General features: G+C 38.9%; 1 protein-coding gene and 1 long non-coding RNA gene across 2 annotated transcripts; one reads left to right on the plus strand and one right to left on the minus strand.

Annotated features, from left to right (window-relative positions):
• The first annotated feature begins 2,418 nt into the window (after nucleotides 1-2,418).
• LOC141483142 (uncharacterized) lies at nucleotides 2,419-4,591 on the plus strand. Its single transcript, XR_012465931.1, has 2 exons — nucleotides 2,419-3,293; nucleotides 3,345-4,591. It is a non-coding gene; the product is annotated as an uncharacterized lncRNA (long non-coding RNA).
• Nucleotides 4,592-5,249: 658 nt separating this feature from the next.
• LOC141482383 (52 kDa repressor of the inhibitor of the protein kinase-like) lies at nucleotides 5,250-7,069 on the minus strand. Its single transcript, XM_074175521.1, has 2 exons — nucleotides 5,930-7,069; nucleotides 5,250-5,486 (listed from the first exon to the last, which is right to left on the minus strand). Exons 1-2 carry the CDS (start codon nucleotides 7,067-7,069, stop codon nucleotides 5,250-5,252), a joined length of 1,377 nt encoding a protein of 458 aa, XP_074031622.1.
• Nucleotides 7,070-18,868: the final 11,799 nt, after the last annotated feature.

Genomic DNA, 18,868 nt, shown 5'->3' on the forward strand with positions numbered 1-18,868 from the left:
AACCAGGTCTTATAGTTGAATAATAACCAATTTTAGAAAAATCTTTAAAATTATCATAAGGCATATATTTTACGTTGTATGGATTTTTATGACGAGCTTCGCGACAAACATTTATATAATCGGTAGGCAAATAAATGTCTCTGTTTTTTAGTTTTCTGTCCAACGTGCTGTGAACCGAATCCACTTCCATCTGACTATGCCCTTTTTCAAAAACTTTTGATATATTATTATTTGGTTTTCAACTGAAAATTTAAGAAGAGCATTCGATAATATACAGTTCTTGTTTTGGTAGCCACATCCGTCACTGTAAATGATTATTTCTTTTGTACCAGCAAACTTTGAAACATAATTCTGGAGGTGATCAGACAACATTGTCGCAAAGATACTGGCCTCAAGGCCTCCATGGCTCTCATCCCATAAATAACACGTCACTTCTCCATCAAATAAGTTGTAAATGGTATAATTATGCACACAGAGTTTTGTTTTGTAGTATATTGCACTTGCTTTAAGTACAGGGGCTAGCTTAACAGCTTGTACGTCAACTGTTAATACTAATAACTTCCTATCACTTTCTTGACAAGCCTTTTTGTCTTCTTCCTTGGAAGAACGTGCCATATCCTTTCTTTGCAAATGAGAACTATAGATGTCATCAGCTATATTGCCAACTTTATGTCCAATGCAAACGTCGCATTGATCTTTCCTTGGACGGTATAACTTAATGTTTTTTTCCTTGAGAGAGTCAAATAATATTTTTTTTGAAAAAGACTGTTGTCCTTGCTTTTCACAATACTTCACATATTCTCGGTATAGGTCCATTTTGCTTTGAAACACAGGCTCTAAGTATAATTTTGTGGTTGAGGCACGGCAATAATGCGATGGCATTTTTGGCAAAACATCAAAAAAATTCTTTAGGACCTTCTTTTTTTCTTTAGTAGAATGTCTAGTTCGTGCGTCATTTGAGTTTTCTTCAACAGCTACATGCATTCCAAATGCCTTCCTACTATACTCTCTCACAGTCCATTCTTTTATTCCCAATGTGGAAAGAAACATTTTCTTGCACACTCTTAGTTTCTCAGTTCCCCTTTTTAGATTGTAAATTAATGTTTCATTTCTTCTTGAATTTGCTTTTTCTCTTTGCTGGGACTGTATCTACAAGAGAGCTAATATAAGTCCTTTTCATATCCCACGTTAAATCTTCCCAGAACTTTTTAAACATTTCTTCCCTTTCTCTTTCTGTGAATATCTCACATTTCAGTACCTTTGATTTTTGACACTTTTGTGAAGTACAAGTTTGTCAAATACTTCGTGGAGCAACTGCATTTATTAGTTTATATTCACCATCTGTGTCCTTCTTAAGTCCTTTGTATGACTTTCCACGCATTCGCAAATATTTGTTTTTTTGCTCTTTCTTCTCTGGTAACCAGTTTCCCTTTTTTCTTTGAGGGTTCCTTCGTTTCTTCTTGAGTTCTATCTTCATTTTCTAATTCATCGTCTTCTATATCACTATCTGAGTTATTTTTGTTATATTTTCGTTTATTTGTGTTATTTTCGTTATCCTGCTTTTGGGATCCCGCTGTGTTATCCTGCAGTTCTTCTTGGATGGTGTCGTTTTCATCTTCTAGTTGAATACAGTCAGGATCATTTTTTTGGTCACTCTCGTCGTTGTCACTGTTTTGGTCGCTGTCGTTGTTGTCACTCTCTACATCCTGAAGGGGAATATTTTCGGGGTGACATGTATCTCCATTATCTTCATTGTTACCTAGGTTTTCAATTCCGTCTTCGTTGTTTGCATTCTTGTCTTGATGCTGTTTAATGTCTTTGTCGAATTCAACTACTGTTGAATTGTTTAACGCCACAACCTCTTCTATTATTACATTGTTATCAATGTAAAAGTTAGGAATGTCCATATCTGGGAAAATTTCGTTAATGGGTAAAGACGTTTCGCAAGCAAAGGTAATTTCAGGCATCTGGCACTCTTGATCATGAATTTGTTCTAATGCTTCAAGCACCATAACTTTTCCCCTTGGTAAGGACATTTTCTGAAAATAATAGTTTATTATAAACCTCTAGACTAAAGTGTAACTTTTTATCCCGAAAGTTTGTATCCTGATTGAATGGAGGAATACAATTCCTCAAGCGATAAAAAGACATTTTAGTCCAGAGGTTTTAAACGACCAAGATAACTGCGACCGGCAAAAGAATTTTAAGGACGTCAGAAGGGTGTTTTTTTTCAAATACACACTTGCCAAATGTTTCTCCCTTGAAATATTCAAATCTAAATAAGTTTAAAACATTTGGCAATATGTATATTCAAAAATTGAATACCCTTCTCATTCCTTTGCCGGTCGCAGTTATCTAGGTCGTAAAATATTATTTTTCGCTGTATTATATTTTCAAAAAAAAATCAGGAAAATTAAGGCATTATAGGTACCTATTGCGTCGTACCTATTGCGTCCTTCGCAACGGAGTTTAAACGAGTCCAAATCATAGCAAGACTCAAGCTGATATTTCCGATAAATAATTTTACTCGAGGATGAGCAGCTAGAGCAAAGTCAAATAAGCGCCCCTATAGTAAGGTCATTGACAAAATAAATGTCAAAATAACATTATTTCGGCAGACTAACTGAAAGTTAGTCCAGTATACAGTATACAAGTATTCAAAAATATTAAAATAATTAATATTTTTTAGTTTTTTTTAATCTTAAATGAAAACCTGTCACAACTGCCCATAAAATCATAATGTATAACGCATACATAAATAGGCTTTATTGACTTTTTATTGTGCAAAATCAAGTATCTGCAATGTAAACCAAAAACATTTTCGGTCAAAAACTCGTATATGATGCAATAATTTGAAATGGAAATAAAACTGTATGAAAAGCATAAAACCGAGTTTGTTTACTACTGCACGCATATACGGCCTTAAGCTTCCCTCTAATCATTAAATTGTAATATTTAATACTTACCAGTTTATTGGAACTATGGAACTGCGTCAAATACGAGGTTATGTTCGCTATATTCAAATACGCGGTTAAGAACCCAGTATATTTGGCGTTATAGGAATATCGAAGCGCTTCGAGATTTTGCACACATACGCGTTTCACCCTTGGAATCCCAATTTATTAAAAATATTAATTTAGGAAAAAAATGCAGATACGAGGTTTTGCAGTCCGAACGACGATTTATATTTTGTGCAGCGAAAAGTGAAGGTGAAAACCGATAAAAATACAAACATATTGAATTGGCTTGAATAGTCATCGGCTTGTCCAAAATGGACAATACTGATATTAACGGTGAGTTGTACATTCTCTCTAAGGTTTTGTTCTAATATGTGTTTTTTTTAGATTTATCAGAATTTATCTCACACCCATCCAACACAAGACGTGCTACAGAAGTTCTAAGTTCTTAGAAGTTCTACAAGGGCAGTATCTACAGTCAGGACCTTCGCAGTAGTAAACGACATTGGTAAAGACATAGGTAAAGATGAGATGAACCACCATTGGTCTAAAGATCATTCCCTAATTCTAATAAGACTGTTACAAGATGTTCAGGCACAAAGTAGGTGGTATGGAGATTCGCAATTTAAAAAAAATATGGGAAATCATTGCAAATTACATTTATGATAAATACAAGTTGAAATATTTAGCAGGAAATTGTGAAAATCGATGGCGTGTACTAGAGAGAAACATTAAGAAATACATTGAAAACATTTCAAAAACTGGCAGGGAGAGAAGATATTTTGAATTTGCAGAAGAATTGGATGCCATATTTAAAGAAAAAGGAGTATTTACCCAGAAATTTTATTATCTTCATCTGGTGTCATAACACCAAGGAAGATAACAGACAATTTAGCAGACACACAGAATAAAATCAAAAATATGGAACCAGACTTGGTAGATGGGGGAGGACTTACACGATCAATGAAAAATGACCAAAGACATCTGTAAATTGTACACCATAGAAAATGAAGACAAGGATTCACGCTCCCAAATATAAAAAAGATTCAATTTTACAACAAATACGGATTGATAGGAAACAATATCAAGATGAAAGAATAAAGCTGGAAAAATTCAAAATAGGAGAAATGTTAAAATTGGAAAAAGAAAAGTTAGAAATAAGAAAGAAGAGAAATGAATTATTAGAAACAAGAAATAATTTGCTCGGACAAGTGAGCGAAAATAAGAATTCAGATGTTGATAACATATTCTGAATTCAATATATTAGTATGAGGCATTTAGTTTGATATCTCATGTCATACATAGAGTTCCTGTTATGTGATATTATATAGAAAGAAGTTATTAGTTTATATGTTTTTTATAAATAGCAAATAAACTATCCACTGTGTTTCATATTATTCAGTGTTGAATAATTAGAAACAAGAAATAATTTGCTCTGACAAATACGCAAAAATAAGAGTTCAGATGTTGATAACATATTCTGAATTCAATATGTTAGTATGAGGCATTTAGTTTGATATCTTATGTCATACATAGAGTTCCGGTTATGTGATATTATATAGAAAGAAGTTATTAGTTTATATGCATATAAAGTTTCATGTTTGTTTATTTTGTTCATTATATAGTACCTAATACTTTGTTTTTTATAAATAGCAAATAAACTACCCACTGTGTTTCATATTATTCAGTGTTGAATAATTAGAAACAAGAAATAATTTGCTCTGACAAATACGTTGATGATATTGATAACATATTCTGAATTCAATATGTTAGTATGAGGCATTTAGTTTGATATCTTATGTCATACATAGAGTTCCTGTTATGTGATATTATATAGAAAGAAGTTATTAGTTTATATATAAAGTTTCATGTTTGTTTATTATATAGTACCTAATACTTTGTTTTTTATAAATAGCAAATAAACTATCCACCGTGTTTCATATTATTCAATTTTGAAGAATATTCAAATTTGAATAAAAGAATACTTTCAAACATTTCATGAAGAAATTTGCATGTGTTAGGGTGGGTACTTTACGACCTGATTAACAGCCCGTTAAAATAATCGGTGCTGGGGCTGTGCTGTCACTCTAACAAATGACAGGATGTGGTGTCATTCTCAGCACCGATCATTTTAATGGACTCTTAGTCAGGTCGTAAAGAACCCACCTTTGAGCAAATTATATTTTTATACTGTTTTAAAAATCATTCTTATTTTACCTGAATGGATTTTAATTAAACCTATGCCAAACAATGAAATGAACATCAACAAACAGAAATATTACAATTTTATTACTATCTTAAAACTTGTCGAGCTACAAAATTTCTGTGGTCTGCAGCATCTCTATTGATGTGATTATCTTCATCTTCTTCCTCGTTGTTGGGGGGTAAAAGGACGTTTTCCACATTTGGTTCAATTTCGTCAATGGGAAATTGATCCCTAATGGATAAATTGTGCAGCACACAACAGCACGAATCAAGGGCGTCGCCAGCCGATGGCGCAGGGGGGGGGGGGCAAGTTGACTTTACATACTACAATTCATACTTTTCTCATTCTCTATGAATGAGAATTGTAGGTATTCTGTGACAGTACAGAGTCCAATGTGTAAAGCTACACGAGCACGAGCTCTTGACTATGCAATAAATAACATGTAAATAAGTTATAATAACATTTATTAGAAAAATAGAATAAAAAGGAGTTTGAATTTGAATAAGCGTACAGCGTATTTTTTTTAATTATCAATCAGATTTTAATATTATAATGGTCGTTGTTTGTTTATATTAGGTTAATTAAAATGTAATTTTCGGGGATTCATTGTAAACTTCTCGACCACTTTATTATTAAAATCTTGTAAGTTTCCATGTATAAGTTTTCGGTGCACACTCATCATGGCCAAACCATTGAGGCGATTTTCACTCATAGTGCTTCTTAGCCAGGTTTTTAGTCTCCTAAGGCTGCTAAACGATCGCTCTACCGTACACGTCGTGCATGGAAGAGCGATCAAAATTTTCAACGCTTTTTCCGTGTCGGGAAAGAAGGTTTTTGCTTCTTTTAGGATATCAACAACGATTTGATCTGTTGAGTTTGGTTTATTATGCCAAAATTGCTGCCAAAGCTCGACTTCAATTTTTATGTTTGGTAAATTATAAAACTGAGCGATAGTTTCACAAGTTTCTGTGAGATTTTCGACTGACATCGTTTGCATTTGTGCGGGGTGTAATTTAGATAAAGCAAATGATGGAGTATTTTCTTCAGCAAAGCGTGTTTCAAGCGATGTAATAACGGAGTCCAAGTATGGTATTATTAATGATCTTTTCCAGAATTCTGAAGAGCTTTCTGCTGGGTGATTGCTTCGATGACGTTGTTTCCCAACAATGCGCGGCATTGAAGTGATATCCTCCTCCAGGCCGACTTTCTCCGCAACAACAGTAGCATCCTTTATTATTTCATCTGTGACTCTTTCGGGATTATCACGGTGGCTCTTAAGCAATTGCAAAATGCGTTTGACGTGTTGCGAGGCCTTAACCACATCCAAAGCTATGGATTGGAGTGCGTTGACAACAGGTTCTAACAAAGCAGAGTATTTAGCTATCAAAGTAATACAAAGTATAAACGAAATTTTGAAAGCAGCCGCATGGAGTTGAAAGGCATTTTTTCGAGTAGCACTGTTTCCTTCACGCGATAAGTTTTCTAAGGCTTCCAATATAACAGGAAAATTCTCCTTAAATACTCTGATAGTTTTATGTTTCTCACTCCATCTTGTTTCGCAGAGCCTGGCAATATTAGGCACCAATTTTCTTCTCAAAACAGATTCCCGAAAAAAATTAATATCTTTAGTGGTTCCCATGGTGTTTCGAATTTCAGGAAGAATATTGAGATCATTTATTACCAGATTCAGTTTATGTGACGAGCAATGAAAGAACAGTGCTTTGGTATATTTTTTGCGAAGGATCGCTTGTACTCCACCGTCTTTTCCGGACATCGTCGAACAACCGTCAAATCCAAAACCAACGCATTTATCAGCAGGATTAAGGTCTTTAGTCAGAAACTCATCGATGCAATATGCAATAGATTTCGCATCCAGACCTTTCAGCTCAACAAATCCGACGAACATTTCTTGGACCTCATTCATTGGCTTCCTCGTCAAAATATCGCAGCCCAATCGATAATTGTTCAGTACCGGAAATATCAGCTGTTTCGTCTGCTAACACACTATAAGCTTCTGCTTCTTTAACTTTTTTCACAATGTCTGCCTTAATAACATCTCCACAAATTGCAATAATTTCATTTTGAATATGAATCGACCGATAGCTTGCATTCTTTTTCCCATGCTCAATGTGTTTCTTCAAAACTAAATCTCCCGCGTCAATTCGTAGCTTGTATAAGTCCTCGAGAATACCTTCGCCATAATGTTTTCCTCTCAGAGCTAAGTCGTGCGACCCGCAAAACGTAATGCAGGAAATAATAGATGTTATCATTTTTTGGTTTTCTTCAATAATGCCTCGGGAGTATTTGTTGAGTTGTAAATCTACAGGCACACTTCCAAGAAATGATTTAGCGGCTTCCAGTGCCATCTTATGGAAGTGGGTTTCCATGTGCTTTTTGCAATGCTCGTGAATATCTTTGAACTTACAAAACGGCCTTACGATAAATGACCCTAATACGCCTCTAAAAGAATTTGGATTTGGCGGGAACAATGTACAATATTTACAAAAGGCTCCTTTTTGGTGCCTGGAATAGGCCAACCATGGAGAGTACGTTTCCAACCATGAATAATTGAATTTCCTCTTCAAATGTTTAGCGTCTTCCGCAAAGTCATACGTCGCAGACGGAGACCAAGTGTTTTCAAGCAATTCTTTCTTCATTTCAGTCGATAACGTTGATGCTTGTCCAATAAATTTACCGATGTCATTTTCGTTGCAGTCATTTATCGAAGAGTCGGGAACTAAGTTCGGTTCTTTAGATGTGCTAGGTCTCGCCAGGTCACCCACGGAATCATCGCTGTCACTGCTTGCTCCTTCAGGTTTCTTTCTTTTTAAAACTGCAAAATGAAATATTTGAAATAGCAACAACTCCTTCTGGTCCGCAATTCACATTGAAAGCATAAATGCCCTTCAAGACGACGGCAGGCTCGAGCCCGCGCAAGGACTAGCGTCAACGATAACGATATTTTTTATATCAACAGTCCTAGCTATTTCGAGCGGTTTAACAGCCGCGGCTATGCTCGCGCGGTCTCGGGCATCCTCGCTCGAGCACTCTACAGCGGGCGCGACGACACGCACGCGCCGGAGTCTCAAGCATACGCGAGCCGACTGTGCCGAATCGGCACTGCCGATATTCATTCATACAATTTTCTACTTTAAGCTATGTTAATACGCTCCTATTTTCGATTGAACCATTAAATTGAGCAATTTTACTTTTGGTTTAAACTGACGACCCTTAAGAATCGGATATCGTGCCTAGAAACGGATCTTTGCGATTTTAAAAACAGATGCAAAATCAGCATTTATAATCAAATCAATTGACGTTATTTTACGGACGGAAAATACGAAAGCTAAACGCACCAAAAAACTTTCTGATGTCCATATTGATTACGTGGTCACAGCAACTATTTAGATGTGATAATAGCGCACAAAACAAACGTAAAAGCGGGCAGTGGCAGGCAACGCTAACGCACGAATAAATGACAGACAGACGATAAAACAAAAGGCGGCTGTGCGGGGGGCGCGTGCGCCACGCGGTTACATGTTGCTTTGCTTCCCCACTCCCTCTCTCCCGCTTCAACGATAGAGTAGAGCAGAGCGCAGCGTAGTACGGAATATTAAGAGTGGAATTGGTGAATTCATTCGAGTTTCGACGCACGGGAATGATTGTTCAAGGCTTGAACTTCAAGCAAATCAACTCAAATACTTAGGACTTTGGTTGCATTATATTTGGCAACTTTTTTAGAATCTCTAGGGGGGGGCAGCTGCCCCTCCCTGCCTCCCCTTGGCGAAGCCCTTGGCACGAATGTAATGCACTATATCATCCATTTTTCTCAACTTGACATGCCACAGTTGTCTCCACTTCTGTTTCAATAAGTCGAAGCAGTGTTCGATGACATACCGATTTGTTGATAACTTCAGGTTGAAATTCGTTTCTATGGCTGGCCTATTCAAATATCAGTCTGGATCAATAGTAGGTTTGTCTCTCTCTGAAATGACTTTCAATATAAGCTTTTTTCAAGTCTGATGGCCATTTGATGATGTTTGAGGATATTCCACTCAGGAAGTTGATCAACCTTCTGAGGACATAAAATACACAGCTGACTGTTATATCGAACCGGTCTCCTATATCTCTGAAGGATGATCTTGCATGGCCAGCAAACCACAAAAAAATCAAGGTTTGATCAAAGGCAGATAATTTTCCATTGCCCCCAGTTTGAAATTTGAAAAATTCACTGTTTTTTTGATGTGCAATATTCTGTGCAACTTGTCTGCCAACTCGAAAGTGTTCAACAAATTCCTAGTTATTGTACAGTGGTACAGTGACCGCGAGGTAGCCTTCATTTTTCGGTCTCTCATGGTGATGAAACAGCATTTCGACAAGTTCCTCATCATTGGATAATTCAGAATTATTTCCCCAATTTGATTCAGAGCTTGATGACTCTCATGACATTTCGGCTAATCCTACCTGCAATAATGGAGTTAAATAGTTGATGCTTGGTTGAAAATCACCAAATGATTTTCATTCAAAAACAGAAAATCATTTCACTTACCTGAATTTCCAAACGCAAATATGAAAAAATTGACAGTTTTGAGGATTGCCGTTCTATAAAAAACAAGATTTTTAAATCAAATATCAGGTCACTAAATATTTCTATTCTGGTTTCTCGTTTCTCTAGTACGTAACATAACCAACAAATCCACATTCCAAAATCATAACAAACGTGATATCGGATCACTCGATCACTCCAAATATTTGCGCATGTCACAAACTGAAAATCCTTACGAATTCCTCTGGGGCTCGATTTTTGACCCTTCTCTTTGATATTATCGTACGAGTTCGTAAGAGTGCAAGAATATTTTGAATTTTTGACCCTTCTTCATGAAAAGAATACTTGATATTGAGAATGACTGTACTTTGCGACCACAATTATATTGTCTTCATAGGAATAAACTATAATTCTAAATCTGATTTACTGTATTGTATAATTTCGATAAAAATGGACGAATTAGTTCAGTTGATATTACTGGAGAATTTGTAACATTTCGAAAATAAATCTTTGTTGAATAACAGACCGAACCCAGAAGATCCATTCGCCTTGAGTGAACGTCAGTTTGTCAAACTGTTCAGACAAATGAAAAACTTGGTCATAATCTTGATAGATATCTTAACACCCATTATTAGAGGACCTAAACGACCCACAGACCTTCAAATCCAAACAAAGGTACCAAAAAGTTCGTGGTCGAAAGGGAAATATTCAAAATTTGTGGGAGAGATCCCGTAATTTCCACTTCTCTTGATCTCGATAATAGCTCAACTGTCAAAGTCTTAGGCTTGCAATGGAACTCCTCTGCTGACTGTTTTTCTTTCAGTATTTTTTCCCAAAATGTTCCATGCTCTAAAAGAAATATCCTTTCTGAACTCGCACGGATTTTTGATCCCCTTGGGTTTCTGAGCCCCCTCACTCTATCAGCTAAAAAATTCATTCAACGCCTGTGGACCCTTGGACTGAGTTGGGACGAATCTCCACCCCCCGATATCATAGACCTCTGGTGTCGATTTAAAAAGGAACTCCCAATTCTCTCAAAAATTAATATTCCAAGACATTTGTCTCTGTCATCAATGACGTCATGTACCCTGCACGGTTTTAGTGATGCCAGTGAACATGGTTACGCTGCTGTTATATATTGTAGATCTGTCGCTGTCGATTGTATTCGAATAGAGCTAATTTGTGCCAAATCGAAAGTTTCTCCTTTGAAAACTCTATCCATTTCGAAACTCGAGCTATGTGCCGCTACCCTTTTATCTGATCTTTTTTCCTTCATCTTGCCTATTTTTGAAAGGCATTTTCACATTGAAAAAATTCTCGCTTGGTCTGATTCCTTAACAACCCTCTGTTGGATTTGCTCTTCCCCCCACAGGTGGAAAACTTTCGTGAGCAATCGAGTCAGTCGAATCCACGAGAAATTACCTCCCGAGATATGGTATTATGTACCATCCGAGCAAAACCCTGCTGACTGTTCCTCTCGTGGACTGTTTCCAGCCCAGATTGTAGAGCATTCCCTATGGTGGGCGGGGCCATCCTGGCTTCTCGAACATCCTTCATTGTGGCCTTCTTTGTCAATTCCCTCTGAATTAAAGGCTGACTGTCTCACAGAAGAAAGAAAGGTGGCTCTGTTCACCCAAAAGGACGATAATAACGACTTTTTCGACACATTGTTACAAAATTCTTCTTCCTTTCCTAAAATACGAAGAATTCTTGGCTATATTCATCGTTTCATTGAAAACTGCCGTGTCCCTCATTCCCAGCGGAATTTCTCGTACCTCACTTACATGGAGACTCACCAAGCCTCATTGTCACTGATTAAATATGTCCAGAGTCGAGTATTCCATTCAGAAATATCCTCACTTCTGAGTGGAAAATTATTACCAAAATCTTTTCGCAAATTAAATCCCTTTCTCGATATCAATGGGAATCTGAGAGTTGGCGGTAGGCTCACTAACTCACAACTTTCATATGATAAGCGTCATCCGATATTACCCCCCAGTCATCACAGACTCACTGATTTGATTATCGAAAGTACCCATCGCCAATATCTTCATCCTGGTTTTCAGATGACTCACTTTCTTCTACTTCAGAAATATTGGATTATCTCTGCTAAGAGGTCCATTCGCAAAATACTTTCAAAGTGTCTCAGTTGCTGGAGACAAAATCCAATTTCGTTCAGTCCTCCGATGGGCAATCTCCCTTTGTCCTCCAAAACGTTGGGCGGCGGGGTCTTCGGGGTGGAGCTCGTAGTCCAGCCGGGTATACTGGACGTCCTTTACCCACGACCCAAGTGCTTCGGTGCGCGCGGAGGCGTGCTCGGCAACGCCGACTCCGCCATACACTTCAGCTGCCGCCTCACGACGTCGAGACGGCCGGCTGGCCTCCCGGACCTGAGTCCCAGGGATTTCGGGACCCAGACTCTGTCCGAGCTCGACGGGAGGTTGTTGTTTTCCACGGACTAGCTCGTTGTACTCGTGGATCTGTGTGAGCAACCTCGCCCGCCATGAAGACATCCCCAAGCTACATACTGCTTCAGGATGCCACCCTGGCATTCCACCTCCCCCTAGCACTTCCGCTAGGGCCTCAGTTGCTTCGTTGTAGGAGATGCAAGGCGCTCCTGTGCGCCGAACATCTCCCTCCCAGGAACCGCTAAGGGTTCGCGTCTGGGGGCGTCGCGACGCCTGGCGTCGGACGACCTGTCCTGCTCCGTCGTTTTCACGTTTTACGCCCGCCGGCGACCCATCGAAAACACATCCCACGTCGGAGTACCCGTCCTCTAGGTACTCGTCCCTGATGCTGTCCTCTTCGCTTCCGAAACACCTAGTGTTTCGGGAAGTCTCGTTTCCGCGTTTTACGCCCGCCGGCGACCCAGACCTGAGTCTAATCGACTCGATCTCTACTCCATTTCTGCGTTTTACGCCCGCCGGCGACTCCTCTTCATTTCCGAAATACTCCGTATTTCGGAAACCGTTTCTGCGTTTAACGCCCGCCGGCGAATCTTCCCTGAAGATTTCTTCTGTGCTCCGGCACGAACTCTTCGTTAAGGTCGACAATGGCCTACTTGTGTTCCATTCTGCAATTGGTACAGGATGACTGTACACCCTGTACATGTTTGTCTTTGGTGTTTCTACATATGTAGCCAACACCTCTCTTTGTCTGAAATTCTTTTGGAAGTCAGACAGAATTGTCCTTGTTGGAGGGATTCCTTCCTCCACTTTCTTCGTCGCTACCGATCTCGGTATTGCGGAAATTTTTGCCTCTCTCAGCATTGCGCGGAGTCCTAACTGGGGTGCGCTTTGTGGTTTCGCCGATTTTCCCTTATTGGGAATCTTCTCGAGAGTCATCTCCTGATGCTCTCTAGATACACTTTCCTCCTGGAAAATGCTGTTCTGCTGGTTTTCCGGAGTTTTAAATGCCCTAATCCGGTTTAGCAATTCTTGACTGCGCGAAAGTTTATCGCGAATTGAGGACTGAGTCCTTTGAGAATTTGCGCTGTCTCTATCTAAACGACTTGCAAGGGAGCCGAAAGTGCCACGGTTTTGTCGCTCTGCGACCACGGAAGAGGTGCTAATGTCCTCATTGGCAGATGTATTTCGAATAGCTTGAGACATCCTCAGACTAGATGTCTCAGCTGGAGTTCGGGGAATACTGTGTCCAGCGAACACAGATTCCATTTGGGGTTCTCGCTGTTCTGTCGAAGAAGTCGCACGAAGGCGACTAAAGCTGTCTGAATTGGATGCAAGTTGGTCGAAGCGGTTGACCACGCGCTGTTGCACTGTCGTATCACTTGCAAGGTTTGCTCGCGTTTGGGCCCTAGTCTGCATTTTCGGTTGTGAAAAATCCCTACAATGACTCTGGCTTGGAGATAGACAGAGGGGAGGATTCACGGAAATCTAATATACTAAGTTCACTCTTGTTCGCGAAAACTAAGTTCCCTAACAAGGCCTACAGAGTGAACTGAGCTAAAAAATAAGGATCAAGGAGCCTAACTGGTGAACCGCACCCTAGGATGAGGGCCGTCCGCAGGAAGTTTGGAAAAAGGGTTTCGTTGTCCTGGAGGGTCCCAACGGTAACGTTGAGTCGACAGCCCAAAGGCTAGTCTAATGATGGCTTGACTCCCCCGAATTTAAGCTCTAAACACCTCGATCTTTAACACCGCTAGGTGATCGGGTGGACTGAGCCCGGGCAACTTTAGTGGAGACCTACTCTTCCTTTGTAGGATTTTGGACTGCTTCCCCTGGCGTGGCGTAAGGAACCGTGCTCTGGAACGAAAAAAATTCCGGCCACCAATCCGACCAGATCTGAGTCCACTCGACTCTGGGAACGCAGCACCTCCAAGTCTGCTCAAGTCAAACCAACACGGCGTCGGAATACGGAGGGAATTCCTATAACAACTCCTAGAAAAATCCTCCTGAAAATCCCTACCGAAAACTATCTCTATCGAGTCCTGAAAAGGACCAGAGAACGAATTCTTTTGAAGATCCTAACGGAAACTAACAATCCTCCAAGAAAATCCTCTATGTCCAGAACTAAGTCCAATTGACTTTTTACTCCTATCCTCAAGTGTCTCTATTCAGTTCTGAAAAGAACCAGAGACTACGAATTCATTTAAAGAACCCTAAAACGAAGAAAGTATTTCTCTATTTGGGTCTGAAAAGAGCCAGAGAAATTATACGAATTCTATTTGACTCAAAAGCCACCTGAAATCGGAAAAATTGTATTAGTATTTACGAATTCCTGTTAGTTCTAACAAGAACTAATAAAACATCGAATTCTCCTAGTTCTAAAAAGAACTAACAAATCGCAATGAATCCTTTGAATAATTCCAGAAGAATATCCAACAATCCAATAATGCAATAGCTTTCAAATGCTCGCCAAATAATAGTATATCAATCGCCAGTCAAATAATCGCAAGTATAGAAGTCTTTTCGAATCTCAATGTAACGTACTCTCGATCTGAAAAGTATCTGAACGAATCATGCAAAACTCTGTATATTTATATGTTTGTGGACGAGCTCCAATCGGCCAATCATATCCCTCAAAAAGTCACGTCCAGTTCGATCGACTAAAAAATCAATAATCACACCATTCCTTCCAGCTAATCAGAAACCGGCTAGCCGGTGGGGTGAGTATGCCCTGAGGCGAAGATCGTTGCAAACAAACAACCGCCTAACGGAATTCTTAACGGAAATTTGCGATTTTTCAACTTTTTCTCTGAAAAAATTCAACTTCATATTCGAATAGTATTCAACAATTCGAAACGAAACTATTGATGAAATTTTTTTCGATATCTCTATTCCTTCTATTACTTTTGGCTGTGAAATGCATTTGAAATTCTAAGTCCAAGATTTTAGGTCGAAGCTATCGAAAATCGATTCCTCCGATACTTCAAACTCCAAATCCGACTAAAATCTAAATAAAATCTGAACCAGACACGCTACAGAAATCGTTCTGGTATCAAACGAAAGCTAATTAAAAGTTCTATCGATGTCTCTTAGAAGAAAACACGATTTCCCTATCTAGCTAAGTGAAAACGGCATTTCCATGAAACTGACCGGTTTCGCCTAATGTAAAATAAACGAATGCTATTCATCTTGCAAAAGATTTCCTAACACTCAGGAGATGATATTTCAATGCAGAGTAACCTATACTAAGCTGAAAATATCATAAAAGCATAATTTTCCATTTTCCAAGTTTCCTCAGAGTGAGCGGAGCTTGCACTGAGGCTCGGGAAACAAAGCAAACAGTTTTGTTTCACGACACCTTCACTGCGTGTTTCTCAGGTTAAACCCTTCTCTTGCGTGGGTGTCTATTTTGGTGGACCTTATGCTTTGTCTATTGGTAGATACCGAGGTTCAAAAACACAGAAAGCTCACATTTGTCTTTTTGTGTGCTTTGCCACCAAAGCACTACATTTGGAATTAGTAACCGACCTGTCTTCTGAAACATTTTTGGCAGCTCTAAGACGATTCATTTCTCGACGCGGTAGAGTCTCAAAAATATACAGTGACAACGGAACTAATTTTGTTGGAGCATTCCGTATACTCAAAACTTTAAAGGGGGTAGCTCATCGGGAGGATATTGAATGGCACTTTATTCCACCCTCCAGTCCCCACTTTGGCGGTTTATGGGAGGCGGGAATAAAATCGGTAAAATCACATATATCAAGAGTTGTTGGAGAGCAAATTCTCACGTATGAGGAATTTAACACGCTTCTCATACAAATTGAATCGCTTTTGAATTCGAGACCAATCTGTCCAACAAGTACAGACCCCAATGACATTTCGGTCCTCACTCCAGGTCACTTTCTGACATTGGAGCCATTGAATTCTCCTCCTGATGACGACCTCTCAAATTTGAAGCTTAGCCATTTGTCTCGCTGGCAGTTAATTCAGCGCTTGCACCAAGACTTCTGGTCTCGATGGAGTAAAGAATATCTCCATACACTATACCAGCGAGGCAAGTGGACAGATCCAACTGTCAATATTAAAATTGGCACAATTCGCTACCACCTTCCCGCTGGCAGCTCGGCCGTGTCTTAGATATTCACCCAGGTACTGACGGTGTAGTACGGGTGGTAACTGTAAAAACCCCTCAAGGAGTGTTTAAGCGATCAGTGGTGAAGATTTGTCCTTTGCCACTATCCGAATCGTTATAGTAAAATGCTTCTGCATTTTAGGTGGGCGGTTATGTTCCGTCTTCACCTCCATTTTTTTTATGTTCATATAATTAAGAGATATTGTGTTTGTCTGATTATTTTTTCACATATTTTTTTTTCTCATTATCGCGAGAACGACTGTGCGTTCCATGTTCGGAGAAGGCTGGCTCGCAGAGAAGTGAACAGATACCTTTTTGAATCGGTTGTCAACGGCTCGATAAGTGATCTACCTCGATAATAATAATTTCGCTCTACAAGTGCAAGACTTCGATAATAATAGTTATTCATATAAACACTTGTGTTTATGCCCAGTTTCCTCTCTAAGAAAAGGAATTCAATCAACGTTGGATCTGGATGCAGAACGATTCCAAGGTAGGAAAACACAGTCTCGTGTAATAAATTCTCATCATTATTCTCTGGCCATTGAAAGGCAACTTTATAAAACCGGTCAAACACTCTTTGAGATAGCGAACTCCTATTTTTTTACAGTCCATTTATCAAATACAAAACATCTGGTATTGAAAAAATACCTCGTTTATTCAGCGCTTTAGGAGGCTTAATGCCACCTACAATATCCTGCCAGCAATAATAGAGTTCATCCTTATGTTCAGGCCATTTCCAGTTTTCTCGTATTGTTTTAGTCATTGCACTTATTATTGCGCCTTTATCGTCGAGCTTCTCAATGACCCCAGGATAAAAATTTGAATCATACCGAACTATAACAAAACTTTCAACTTGTTTATTTATTGGATGCAGAGTAGGATGAGAGGAAATATTCTCTTGGTTATTTTCTTCAATATTGTCGTCAATATTCATAATCTGTTTTGCTCGAAATGAATCCCAGTCATCATCTGAACTGTCGTCAAGAACAACCTCATTATTTCAACTGTCTTCGTCACTTTCACTGGACTCAAGTACTTTATGTGCTTCTGCCTTTTCTTAGTTAGTTTTTCTTCATTTATGACACTTTGATCTTCCATTAATTGTTTTCTTTTCTTTTTTTCTTGCTTTGGGTTGTCTTCCGATATAACGATATCCTCTTCACTGATTCATCTACCAGCAGGAACATAATTTCTTTTTTGTCTGTTTTCTCAAACCGTCTGTCTCTTTCCTTCTACATTCTTCCAAATATTCTTGAAATGTAGACACCCAGGCGGTGTTGTCATTTTCTTTGTCTTCTTCTACTGCCTTTTTACCTGGGAGTCTCTTCAATACCTCTTCTCGATTTAGTGGAATTAATCCTGCTCCTCTAAATCCACTTTTGACGTTTTTTGAAATATTTTCCTTTCCCATTTCCTCCTGACATTTTTTAAACAAACGAGAAAATGTATCTTTTGGAATAGTTCCACGATTTTTTGCATTCCATGAAGATAAAGTTTCACGCCACTTGATTTTAAGTGGACAGAAAAATGCTACATCTAACGGCTGAGTGAGTCCAGTGTTGTTTGGAGGAAGTAGAATAAAGATGATGTTGTTTTTTACATTCTTCTATTACATATGGGGATATGTGACTCGCTAAATTATCCCCAATCATAACTTTCTTCTCCTCTTTATCTTGCTTCAAGAAATAGGGCAAGGCAATTTTTCGAAACCAGTCTTCGAAAATCTCCAAAGTAAACCATCCACTCTTACTCCTGTTATAAACTGTACCCTTGGGGCCATGTTCGGTCCAGGTAATATAAAGATTCTCAGCTTTATATGTTACATATGGGGGGGAGACGTGTCCCGTCCCCGGCAGCAGCAAATATAACAGAAGTGCTCGACTTTGAGGAGTCAATAATCCTTTCAGGATGTCGGCACCCTCTTCTAACAACAACCTTTTTACGGCCTGGGTCGTCTGTAATATTTGTTTCGTCATAATGAATGACATAATGAGGAAGAACTCCCTCAAGTGAATGGTTCCACTCATCAAAGTACAGATTTTTGGCGTCGAGCTCGAGCTCTCTTTATGTTCTGGCACATTTTATTACTTAATGTGTTCTGGTGACGCTTCAAGAAAGACATAACAAAATCTGGACCTGGTATGTTTTTGAATCTATATTAATTTCTTCCAGAACGGTCCAGGGAGGCTTCAACAATGAGTCTAATGTTGTATAGTGTGAGGGAAAAGCCCCAATCCCCTACTGAACATAGACACATTGTTAATGCATTCTGGTCATTTTCATTCAAAACAAATGGTCTGCCGACCTTCCCTGTATTTTTCCCATTTATTGCTCTATTGATAGAGCATCGTGGTATACCAAACTGTTCTTCCGCTTTTCTCAAAGAAAGTCCAGACCTGTTTTAATCACTGTTTTAATCAGTTGGTCATTAGAGAAATTTCGGTAATTACGAGACCCCAAAACTTTTTTTCAGGTTCGAATCATAACTGACCTGAAACAATGAAACTCTGATTAGTAGGTAGGTACCTACAAGATTTTATAGTACATAATTTGTGGTGGGGTAACTTGAGACAGTTGTCTCATGCTACGCAATCATGGTCAGGTTGTGAATTTATATTT

Source organism: Leptinotarsa decemlineata, unplaced genomic scaffold (genome assembly GCF_025532065.1).
Source record: "Leptinotarsa decemlineata unplaced genomic scaffold, Ldec_3_MD MMD2_P_RNA_scaffold_14, whole genome shotgun sequence".
In the NCBI taxonomy this organism is placed as follows: domain Eukaryota; kingdom Metazoa; phylum Arthropoda; class Insecta; order Coleoptera; family Chrysomelidae; genus Leptinotarsa; species Leptinotarsa decemlineata.

Bases quoted from the DNA above. Each gene is read 5' to 3' on its own strand.
- LOC141482383 (XM_074175521.1), bottom strand. From the start codon at position 7,069: ATGTTCGTCGGATTTGTTGAGCTGAAAGGTCTGGATGCGAAATCTATT. The intron at 5,487-5,929 runs GTAGAGCGATCG...TATGAATTGTAG, and splicing joins TTCCATGCACGACGTGTACG to TATGTAAAGTCAACTTGCCC.